We start from the raw sequence: 12,225 nt of genomic DNA, 5'->3' as shown, positions 1-12,225 counted from the left end.
GCTCAAATGAGTCTCCTGCCTCAGCCTCCCAAGTAGCTGGGACCACAGGCGCCCGCCACAACGCCCGGCTATTTTGTGGTTGCAGCCGTCATTGTTTTGGCGGGCCCGGGCTGGATTTGAAGCCACCACCTTAGATGTATGTGGCTGGTGCCTTAGCCACTTGAGTCACAGGCGCCGAGTCTGAACAGGTTGTTTTTTAAGTGAGAAATGTAATTCTTGCCTTTTATTATAAGGGAAGAATTATATTGTAATTTTATTATAATAAAATTAGTTTTGAAGATTTTTTTTTTGTGTGTGAGACAATTTCACTCTGTTGCCCTGGGTAGCGTGTCATAGCATCTTAGAGACACAGTCTTGCTCTTGCTCAGGCTGGTCTCAAACTTCTGACCTCAAGTGATCCACCACCTTGGCCTCCCAGAGTGTTAGGATTATAGGTGTGAGCCACCACGTGCAGCCTGTTTTGAAGAATTTAAAAGTATACTTTGTCCTGCATTCTGTATTTCCTTCCTTCATTCATTCAATTAGCCCACAGCCGTTACTCACCAGTCTCACTTGCTGACCCCTACTAAGAGCCAGGGGCTGTGCTAATCTCCAGTGATGAAAAGAATAGACTCTCCCACTTTCCTGGGGGTCACATTGGAGCAGGGGAAAATGTGTTGTGGCAGATGGTGTTCACCAAATCGTCAAACGCTTTGTTGTATTTCCCTACATCCTTTGCGATTAAGTTCATGTCAAGTTCTCTTCAGCGTAGGATGACTGGAAGTGGATGTGTCACTTCCAGGCCAAGGCAGCTGTGAACTGCAGTGTCTTTGGAGACCACATGTCCTAGATGATACAATTACAAGCTGGACCTGGTCACCAGCCCACGTCAGCCTTCGCGTGAATGAGGTATAGACTTATATCGTGCTAAGGTGCCCTCCTTTTTTTCTTGTAATAAAGTATGCACAATATAAAATTTAACATTTTAACCATTTTTAAGCATACATTAAGTACATTCACGAAGTATACCCCTCTATTATAACAAATAACCTGATGGGGGTACTCATTTGAGATTTTGTACATATCTTGGTATCTAACAACCTCTTAGATCCCACTGATTCTTGCTGATGCTGTCATTGTTGTATCAGTTTAACATAATAAACTTAGGATGATCTTATTAATGGTCCCTTTTGCGTATGAAGAAACTGGAGCACAGATAAGTTAAGAAATTGCTCAATTTGAGTAACTTAACTGGTGGAGTAGATATTGGATCACATCTGACTATTCAATAGAGTTCCCAGCATGCTTTATGGTGGAGGCTGGCACACAATGGCCTTTGCCTTAAATCTACCACCTGTTTTTGTAAATAAAGTCTGATTGGGACACAACCATGGCCGTTCACCTAGGTATTGTCTGTGGCTGTGTACATGCTAAGGTACTAGAATTGAGTAGTCGTGACAGAAACCAGATAGCCTGAAAAGCAAAATGCTTTTCAGAAAATTTGCTGACTTCTGCCTCATAGGATAGATATTTAAATTTTGAATTTTTATTTTATTATTATATTTGAGACAGAATCTCATTCTGTTGCCCTGGGTAGCTTGCCATGGCGTCATGGTTCATAGCAAACTCAAACTCCTGGGCTCAAGCAATCTTCTTGCCTCAACCTCTGAGTAGCTTGGACTATAGGCGTGTACCACGATGCTGGGCTAGTTTTCTATTTTTAGTAGAGATGAGGGTCTTGCTCTTCCTCAGGCTAGCCTTGAACTCCTGAGCTCAAGCAGTCCACCTGCTTCAGCTTCCCAGAGTAGCCTCCCACTAAGCCTGAAGGTAATTTTATTGTTTCCTTGGGGAGGCTGAATAGACGGGTGTTGTGGGCCTGTGTTTTTACTGCTGCCCATCAAATGAGATGAGGTATGGAATTTTCCACTTGTGACATCATGCCAGTGCTCAAAAAGTTTCCAATTTTGGACTTTGGACTAGGGATGCTTAATCTGTAGTAAGTAGATTATTTGCATTCCCATAAAGAATATTTTGTAACTTTGATTTTTTAATTTAAATGTAATATATTCTTATTGTAAAAGCCACATTTAATAGCACCACCACGATAGCAAAAATATTAATAGAAAGAAAGAACCGTACCCTAAAGGATTTTTGGCAGCTTGCAGGCCACAGCTAACCACTGAGGAACTTTGTGCTTGATTGGAGCAGTGTTCAGAATTATATAAATTAAGGAACTCATAAGATATTGCGTGCTAAGTGCTTTATCTGATTTTATAGTAGAGGCTTTTGTCTTTTACCTTTAGCATTCTTTGAGATCTTTTTCTAACCTTTTATTTGTACAGAGGTCAACCAGAATCAACCATGTCTGGGAATGAGGACGCAATCTTTGGAGGACGTGACCGCCATCCTGCTGGTGGCAATTCTGTATTATGCTTTGGACAGGTAATATGTGGTTCCTTCTAAGAAAGGATGCAGTTAAGTGAGAAAAGTTACAACAAGATGACCTATAGAGCATTATCATACATGTGTAAGCTCTCTGTTTTTCTTTCTTTTTTTTTGAGATAGAGCCTTAAGCTATCACCCTGAGTAGAGAGCTGTGGCATCACAGCTCACAGCAACCTCCAACTCCTGGGCTCAAGCAATTCTTCTGCCTTTGCCTCGCAAGTATCTGGGATCACAGGTGCCCGCTACAATGCCTGGCTATTTTTTGGTTGCAGCCATCATTGTTTGGCGGGCCTGGGCTGGATTCGAACTCAACCAGCTCAGGTGTCTGTGGCTGGTGCCTTAGCTGTTTGAGCCACAGGCACGGAGCCTGGTTTTTCTTTAGATATGTTATTTGATGGTCTTTGGTGAACTCTGGGAGCATTTTAGAACTTTAGCATCTAAAGACTAAAGTTCCTGGGGATTACATTGGGATCTAAATTTATTTTTTTGACAGATAACATTCATATGATATCAAATTCAAAATGAAAGAAAGATGTATGTGAAAAGTCTCCCTGTCCTCCTCTGGTTTCTACTTCCATGCTTTACTGGAGTCATTCTTTGTAGAGACATTCTGTGTGTAGTAAAGTTTTTGGGGGCGGCACCTGTGGCTCAAAGGAGTAGGGCGCTCGCCCCATATGCTGGAGGTGGGGGGTTCAAACCCAGCCCCTGCCAAAAAAAAAAAAACAAACCTGCAAAAGTAAATAAGTAAATAAAAGACCCAGGACATTGCTGTAGGTTTTAAAAAAAGAAAAGTTTTTCTTGCTTGTTCACTCAAACTGTATCTTTGTCTTTGCCAGAGATTTATTTGTGAGTATTCATCTCATTTAAATAGGGTAAGGGGACAAAATGTAACCCAGCAAGTAGTAGATTAGTTTTGTATGAATAGGATGAGCAGTTCTTTTTTTTTCTTGAGACAGAATTTTACTATGTTGCCCTTGGTAGAGTTCCATGGTGTCATAGCTCACAGCAACCTCAAATTCTTAGGCTCAGGCGATTCACTTGCCTCAGCCTCCCAAGTAGCTAGGACTACAGGTTCCTGCCACAACACCCGGCTATTTTTTGGTTGTAGTTATCGTTGTTTAGCAGGTCTGGGCCTGGTTTGATCCCACCAGCCCTGGCGTATGTGGCTGGCGTCCTAAACACTGAGCTACAGGTACCAAGCCAGGGTGAGAAATTCTTGAACTGGAGAAGAAAGTATAAAACTTTGGTGAGAACAAGTGGAAACAAGACTTCCTATCCTGTCTTTATTTCTTTCATTTTTGGCGTGTGTGGGGGAAGATAGGGTCTCATTCTATCACCCAGGCTAGAGTGCAATGGCATCATCATAGTTCAGTGCAGCCTGGAACTCCTGGGGTCAAGTGATCCTCCTGCCTTAGCTGGGACTACAGGTACTTGCACCATACCTAATTTTAAAAATGTTTTATGGAGATGAGCTCTCATTATGTTTCTCAGGCTGATCTCAAACTACTCGTTTCAAGTGATCACTCTTCCTCAAATGCTGGTTTTATAGGCCTGAGTCACCACCTGGCCTGGCTTGAGAAAATTTTATAAGGATGGTAGCAGTTTTTAAGGTGGGGATCCTTAAAATATGGTTCTGAGATCCTTGGAGAATCCCAAGACCTTTCAAAATCCATGAGGTTAAAGTTATTTTTATTATAATGCTAAGATTGTCAATAATGCTAAGGCCATTATATGAGATCATTATATAATATAGTAACAAAATATAAGACCATTCTATAGTAATGCTAAGGTTTGCCTTTTTCATAGTCTCTCACGTGTGAGTGGCTGTTTTCCAGATACTGCATAACGTGATATCATCACTGATGCCTAACGGAATATGTGCTTTAACAGTTTCTCCGTTCTAATTCCTAATACGACAGACACAGCCTACATAAACAGAACCTCTTGGGGTCCTCAATACTTTTTAAGAGTGTAAAGAGTAGCTGATGTGGTGGCTCATGCCTATAATCCTTGCACTCTGAAAGAGGAGGCTGAGGTAGGAGGATTACTTGAATTCAAGAGTTTGAGACCAACCTGAGCAACAGTGAGACCCCATTTCTACTAAAAATAGAAAAATTAGATGAGTGTTATGGTGCATGCCCGTAGTCCCAACTACTGGGGAGGGTGAGGCAAGAGGATCACTGAAGCCCAGGAGTTGGAGGTTGCTGCGAGCTGTGATGCCATGGTACTCTACCCAGGGCGACAGCTTGAGACTCTGTCTCAAAAAAAAAAAAAAAGTCTTTTGGGCATCGCCGGTGGCTCAGTGCGTAGGGTGCCGGCCCCATATACCAAGGGTGGCGGGTTCAAACCCGCCCCAGCCAAACGACAACAATAAAATAGCCAGTTGTTATGGCAGGTGCCTGTAATCCCAGTTACTCAAGAGGCTGAGGCAAGAGAATCGCTTAAGTCCAAGAGTTGGAGGTTGCTATGAGCTGTGACGCAACTGCACTCTACCGAGGGTGATAAAGTGAGACTCTGTCTCAAAAAAAAAGAAAAAAGACTACAGGCACCCAGCTGTTTTTAGAGACGAGGTCTCACTCTACCTCAGAGCTGGTCTCAAACTCATGAGCTCAGGAAATCTGTCCGCCTCGGCTTCCCAGAGTGCCAGGATAAGAGTGTAAAAAGTTTCTGAGACCAAAAAGTTGGAAACGTAATGATATATGGAATGGTGCAATGTCAGTGTACTTTTCCTCATGTGATTGTAGTGCCAGTACACAGCAGAGGAGTACCAGGCCATTCAGTGTGCTCTGAGACAGAGGCTGGGTCCAGAATACATAAGTAGCCGCATGGCTGGAGGAGGCCAGAAGGTAGGACAGCTTCCACGCCTGACCACTGGTGTCTGTTCTGTATGTAGCAGACCACTCAGGTGACCTTACCAACTCCCTCTCTAGGTCTCATGGATTCCGGAAGCTCCTGTTCACTGGGAGGGGAGGTTTCCTAGTGCCCCTGGGTGGGGATGGGTCCAGCCTTCATCCTCATCTGAAGGGGCCCAAGCATTGTCTTGAGACTTGGACCACTGTCATCTTAGGAGTTTTATACCATTTGAAAAAAATGTCCCTTTTGCCATTTGCTTCTTTTTTTTTGAATTAAATAATTTTAAAAAATTTATAATTGACACATAATAATTGTGCATCATTTGCTTATAATTTTAACTTCTGTGTGTTTTTGGTTTTCCATAAAATACATCAACCTTAAGATTTATGCTATTTTGGCATCTGTGAGTTTTAGAAACTGTTAGATGAGTGATTATCTTTCTCCTCTGAGTCTAGTTCCTCTCCCCAGACTGTTAGTTCTTGCTGACTACATCTGGTAGTCTTTGAAAAAAAATTCATTGAGAATTTCCCTGGAATGTTTAAGGGCAGTTTTGCCAAAGAAACAGATAAGGAATAAATTAAGTAAATTTTGATTCACATTTAAGTATAATAAGGAATTTTAACATAGCTTTTTCTTTAAAAATTATTTTTTCCTAGGTGTGTTACATTGAGGGTCATAGGGTAATTAATCTGGCCAATGAGATGTTTGGTTACAATGGCTGGGCACACTCAGTCACACAGCAGAACGTGGGTAAGTCTGCTTCCTGGCAATGGTGACTGTTTCATTCCCCTTGCTTTGGCATTGTGTCATTTCTGATAAATTTTGTGGGTGAGGATGTAAGTTCACTATGTCCACTTGGCAGCTGGAGCGACATGGGTGAGGCCTAGAGTCAGGATCCTCTTCAGCTTACTCTCTTTTCCACTCCTAGATTTTGTTGACCTCAACAATGGCAAGTTCTACGTGGGAGTCTGTGCATTTGTGAGGGTCCAGTTGAAGGTGAGGGTGATGGAGTAGACCTGCCGCCTGGAACTATTGGTGGGTAGTAGGAGAGGATGAGGTAGGGAGTTTCTGGATCAGGGCACAACCAAGCTGGAGCTGGGCCCCAGTGTTATGTCTCAGCCAGTGTTCTTTAGAATGGTGGTGTTCAAATACGCTTGCTCACGTGCCCTCTGAAAGAATTTTGAAAAACCATTTTCTTGAACTTTTTTTTTTTTTTTTTTGAGACAGTCTATGTTCCCCTTGTGAGCATAGTAGCGTCAGAGCTCATAGCAACCTCAAAGTCTGAGGCTTACTCACTTCTCTTGCCTCAGCCTCCCATTGAATATTTTTAAGTTGACACTTAAAAAAAAAAAGAAGTTTTCACCATATATGAAAACAGTTGCAAAAGGTAAATTTTTTAACATACTATATATATATATGTATATATATATATATAATTTTTTAATTTTTAATTAATTAATTTATTTTTTGAGACAGAGCCTCAAGCTGTCCCCCTGGGTAGAGTGCCATGGCATTTCAGCTCACAGCAACCTCCAACTCCTGGGCTCAAGTGAGTCTCCTGCCTCAGCCTCCCAAGTAGCTGGGACCACAGGCGCCCGCCACAACGCCCGGCTATTTTTTGGTTGCAGCCATCATTGTTATTTGGCAGGCCCGGGCTGGATTCGAACTGGCCACCTTGGGTGTATGTGGCTGGTGCCTTAGCCACTTGAGCCACAGGCGCTGAGCCAACATACTATATTTTTGACAGTAAATCCTCACTTAATGTGGTTGGTAGGTTTGGAAACTGCAACTTTAAGCAAAATGATATGTAGCAAGTCCTCAAATGTCATTTGTTATAAGGCTGATTATACAAAGAAATTGGTTTTGTTTATACTTAAAGTCAGTTTCCAAGAACATGTCAAAGACATTGAGGGCTTGTTCTAAATCTGCTACATCTTTTTTAAAGGTACTAGTGGGATCTAAATGCTATCAGGGATTAAAGTCTGTCATTTATTTGAAAAAAATATATGAGCAAGTGATTTTTTTTTTTTTTTTTTGAGACAGAGTCTCACTATGTTGCCCTCAGTAGAGTACTATAGCATCACATCTCACAGCAACCTCCAACTCTTGGGCTTAAGCGATTCTCTTGCCTCAGCCTCCCAAGCAGCTGGGACTACAGGTGCCTGCCACAATGCTCGGCTATGTTTTGGTTGTAGTTGTCATTGTTGTTTGGCAGGCCTGGCTGGATTCAAACCCACCAGCTCCAGTGTATGTAGCTGGCACCTTAGCCACTGAGTTACAGGTGCGGAGCCGCAAGCAATTCTTTATTATCAGAGATTTTGTATTGCTTCTTCTTTATCTTAACTCATATATATCTATTCTATTTCCCTGTTGGTTTTTATCCTAGTATATATTCATGATTAAAAGTTTATTGATACTATTATTAGTCTTTTCTGTGTGTGTGCATGCACCCCTTTGTTAAATTTTCAGTGACCTCAAGCTCTAATTGTTTAAAGACCTCTTCTGGGCCAGGCATGGTGGCTCATGCCTGTAAGCCTCTGGGAGGCCAAGGTGGGTGGATCACATGAGCTCAGGAATTCCAGACCAGTCTGAGCAAAAGCAATGTCTCTAAAAATGAGGGGGGAAAAAAAGGTCTCCTCTGGATTGAGTTATCACAGTTATTTTATTAATACATAATTGATCAGACAATTGTGTTTATGTTGAGAGAACATAAATGTATCACAATTTTGATAGTTAAAAAAAAGAATTAAAATTTATGGAAAATGTGTATCTTAATAAGATGGATCATGTTTTCTTTGTTTTCAGTTTATATATTAATAATTGAATTTCTTTTTTTTTTTTTTTTTTGAGAGAGAGTCTCACTTTGTCGCTCTGGGTAGAGTGCCATGGCGTCACAATTCAGAGCAACCTCAAACTGCGGGTGCCCGTCACAATGCCTGGTTATTTTTAGAGACGAGGTCTTGCTCTGGCTCAGGCTGCTCTAGAACTCTCAAGGTCAGACAATCCACCCACCTTGGCCTCCCAGTGTCCACCACACCCAACCAATGAATATTATTTCTTTTTTTTTTGGCCAGGGTTGGGTGTGAACCCACCACCCTCAGCATGTGGGGCCGGCACCCTACTTCCTGAGCCACAGGCACTGCCCTGAATATTATTTCTTGAATGAACATATAGCATTCTATTATTGACTTCTGATTTTTATTAACAGTACTGAAAAACTCTGTCCACATAAGCAAGTAGCTGGGAATGGAAAGGATTTTGTTATAGTATCGCTCGTTTCTTTGAGTGCTTTCTGAATTATTTTCCAGAAGTCACAGAGTGCTATCATCAGACATTTTATTTGATTCTCTATCAGCTAACAATTCTGTCAGGTCCTCCCTAGCTTTTGGTGAAAGTGAAAAAATGGATACCACCTTATGAAAGTATTGATATCTGATCATCAGTGTCTACTAGATGATATTTCAAATGATCCCCTTGTTTGCCTTGTTTGGTATCCTAGAGGTTTTCATACCTAAGGGTAATGCACCTTAGTGAGGTTGCAGGTGGATTAGGACACACGCCTTTGTATGTGAAAGTGGGCTGGCACATGTACAGGTGGTTCCCAGACTACTGGCTCTTAGAATTTTGTGCTTTTGGGTGACAGATGCCCAGTTTGAAAACTGTTGCTGGAGGGAGCGAGAACATATCTACAGTTTTTCATGTTCAAATTTGAACTCCTTTTTTACCCCCAGGATGGTTCATATCATGAAGATGTGGGTTATGGTGTTAGTGAGGGCCTCAAGTCCAAGGCCTTGTCTTTGGAGAAGGCAAGGAAGGAGGCAGTGACCGATGGGCTGAAGCGCGCCCTCAGGTGAGCAGCAGGGCCTCCTTAGTTTCACCAACCTCCTTAGTTTCACCTCTTCCAACCTCCTTAGTTTCACCTCTTCTTTCAGAGCAGTTTTGTGTTTTGTTTTTATAAGAAGTTAATACATTCACGTGGTTCAAAAGTCTACATAACATGAAAAGGTAAGCCTCCTTCCTGCCGATGTCTGTGCCTACCCTGTCTTCTTACTTTTTTTTTTTTTTTTTGTAGAGACAGAGTCTCACTATCTCTTTGTTCCCCTTGGTAGAGTACCGTGGCATCACACAGCTCACAGCAACCTCCAACTCCTGGGCTTAAGCAATTCTCTTGCCTCAGCCTCCCGAGTAGCTGGCACTACAGGCGCCCACCAGAACACCCTGTTTTTTTTTGGTTTCAGTTTGGCTGGGTTTGAACTCACCACGGTTGGTATATGGGGCCAGTGCCCTACTCACTGAGCCACAGGTACCGCCCATTCTTTTGTATTTTTTTAGGTTTTCACTTTTGGGAATAGGGGTAGAATCCTGTACCCTTTACTTTGTATTTGCTCCCCCCCCCCTCAGTAATTAAATGGAAACTTTACATGAGTGCATGGACAGCTTCCCCAACAGGTCTCCAGTATTCAGATGGAACATAGTTAACTTAGTTACATAATTACATATACATGTTGAAGAACGGAAGTGAACTGAGTTACCAGAAGAATACAAATACAAGAGTGTATTACAACTTTCTGTTGCCATCTTTTGAGGGAGTTCATATATCCCATGTAAAGAACTTTGGTCATGGAGAATTGTGCCTTTGTGTGTAGCCCACTCTTTTTTTTTTTTTTTTTTGGAGACAGAGTCCCACTTTGGTAGAGTGCCCTTGGCCTCATAGCTCAGAGCAACCTCAAACTCTTGGGCTCAAGCTATCTTCTTGTCTTAATTTTTCATTTTTAGTGGATTAATCCTCCCACCTTGGCTTCCCAGAGTGCTAGGATAACAGGCATGTAACCACAGTGCCTGGTGTAGCCCACTCTTATTTGGAAATTGGAGCAGTTCTTGGAAAAATAAATCTCTAGGATTTTTGTTACACATCAAGAAGTAGCTAGTGGGTTTTGGAAACAGTTCCTTAGTTTTTTTTTCATACGCATTGTCTCTCCTTGAGGGCAAGGATTTGGATTTGTTGTGCTCACTGCAGTATTCTCAGAACCTGGCTCAGGAGACATTTATGGAATACACATTAGGGTCCATTTCCCTGGCTGCACTGAGAAGCAAGTTGTACTATGTTGAGTGTAACAGTTCCCAACACTGTCTCACTTTTTTTTTCTCTTCTCCTCAGGAGTTTTGGGAATGCACTTGGAAATTGTATCCTGGACAAAGACTATTTGAGGTCACTAAATAAGCTTCCACGCCAGGTACGTTAGCAATGGAGGAATGGGATGGTTTGCAGGAAAGAAATACAGCAAGTTCTCTTGTGTCTTAGGTTGAGTGTTTGGAGGATGGAGGGAAAAGTGAGGACTCAGCTATTTAGAGGGTCTGGAATGTTTATTTCAGATCAGATTTTGAATGTTAGAGCTAAGAGGAACTAATTATTTTATGGACGAAGAAATTGAATCCTGGAGAATTGTCTCATACATAGGCACCTGTGGTTGGGAATGGCCTGTGAAACCTCAGAACCACACAGCCCCCAGCAGCACTGCCATCATTTGTCAGAAACACTCAGAACCTCACCTGCTCAACCCTCTTTCTTTTTCTTAGCTCTGGTGCCCTTAAAATTTAGATGTCCATTATTTCTTTTCTTTTTTGTTTTTGAGACAGAGTCTCACTATGTTGCCCTTGGTAGCATGCTGTGGCATCATAGCTCACAGCAACCTTAAACTCTTGGGCTCAAGTGATTCTCTTGCCTCAGCCTCCCAAGTAGCTGGGACTACAGGTGCCCACTACAACACCCAGCTATTTTTTGTTGCAGTTGTCATTGTTGTTTAGCTAGCACAGGCCAGGTTTGAACCTGTCCCTTCTGTGTAAGTGGCTGGCACTGTAACCACTGTGCTACAGGTGCTGAGCCTAATGTCCATTGTTTCTGTCGATACCTATCTCATGATCTGAGCATTTGCCTTTGGAGAATGGGATCTCTCGTCAAGGGCCTGTGGGGTCACACTTGTCCTGGGATGGTCAGCCTCCAGAGTGTCCTCCTGCCTGGTGGAGAGTGGCACCCTCTGAGGGCCCTGCTGCATTGCTGCCTGGGGCAGCATCTTGGTCCTGTACCTGAGGGATTCTTTTTCTTGTGGAGCCACTAATAGAGCTGTGTCAGTTGGCATTTGTTAAAATTCTTTTCTTTAAAGAATTGTTTTTCATGTTATATAGTTTTCTTTACTGTAAAAAATAACATAAAATTGACCATCTTAACTATTTTTAATATATGGTTGAATAGTATTAAGATATTCACATTGTTGTGAAACTAATATCCAGAAATTTTTCATCTTATGGAAATGAAACTATCCTCATAAAACAAGAACTCCTTTTTCTTTTCCCTATCTCCTGCTAACCACCATTCTACTTTTCTGTTTCTATGAATTTGACTATGCTGGGTGCCTCCTATAAGTGAATCATATAGTTTTTGTCTTTTGTGACTGGCTGGTTTCACGTACTATTAATGCCCTCAAGACTCATCCATTCTTTTGTTGGTGGGTATTTGGGTTGCTCCTCTTGGCTAATGCTGCTTTGAACACGGGTGTATAAATAATTCATGGAGACCTGGCTTTCAAGTCTTTTGGAAGTATACTTAGAAGCGGGGTTGCTTAGATCATATGTTAGTTCTATTTTTAATTTTTTGAGGAGCTACTATACTGATTTCCATAGCAGTTACACCATTTTATCATCTTAGCAACGGTGTACAAAAATGCAGGTTTTTCTGTATCCCTGCCAACCTTGTTATTTTCTGTTTTTAAAAACATTGTTTTTGGTAGTAGACATCCTAATCATCCTATTGGGTATAAAGTGATACTTTATTGTGGTTTTGATTTGCATATTCCTGATGATTAGTGATGTTCAGCATCTTTTCATATGTTTGCAGGCCATTTGTATTTCATCTTTGGAGAAATGTCCTTTTCCATCTTCTTTTTTTTTTTT

General features: G+C 41.8%; 1 protein-coding gene across 1 annotated transcript in view; it reads left to right on the top strand.

The window, feature by feature from the left end:
* The first annotated feature begins 742 nt into the window (after window positions 1–742).
* RAD52 (RAD52 homolog, DNA repair protein) overlaps window positions 743–12,225 on the top strand; it is a 17,477-nt gene continuing 5,994 nt past the window's right edge. The window contains exons 1-7 of the mRNA XM_023517129.1: window positions 743–888; window positions 2,322–2,421; window positions 5,169–5,270; window positions 5,934–6,027; window positions 6,206–6,273; window positions 9,009–9,127; window positions 10,436–10,511. Of these exons, the coding sequence (XP_023372897.1) occupies window positions 884–888; window positions 2,322–2,421; window positions 5,169–5,270; window positions 5,934–6,027; window positions 6,206–6,273; window positions 9,009–9,127; window positions 10,436–10,511 (564 nt within the window). The 5' untranslated portion in view covers window positions 743–883. The remainder of the gene's footprint in view (window positions 889–2,321; window positions 2,422–5,168; window positions 5,271–5,933; window positions 6,028–6,205; window positions 6,274–9,008; window positions 9,128–10,435; window positions 10,512–12,225) is intronic.

Source organism: Otolemur garnettii, unplaced genomic scaffold, assembly GCF_000181295.1.
Source record: "Otolemur garnettii isolate 467f Iridium unplaced genomic scaffold, OtoGar3 scaffold00104, whole genome shotgun sequence".
NCBI classification, from domain to species: Eukaryota; Metazoa; Chordata; class Mammalia; order Primates; family Galagidae; genus Otolemur; species Otolemur garnettii.
Note: the sequence above shows the minus strand (reverse complement) of the source record. Positions and strands in the feature narration are given on the sequence as shown.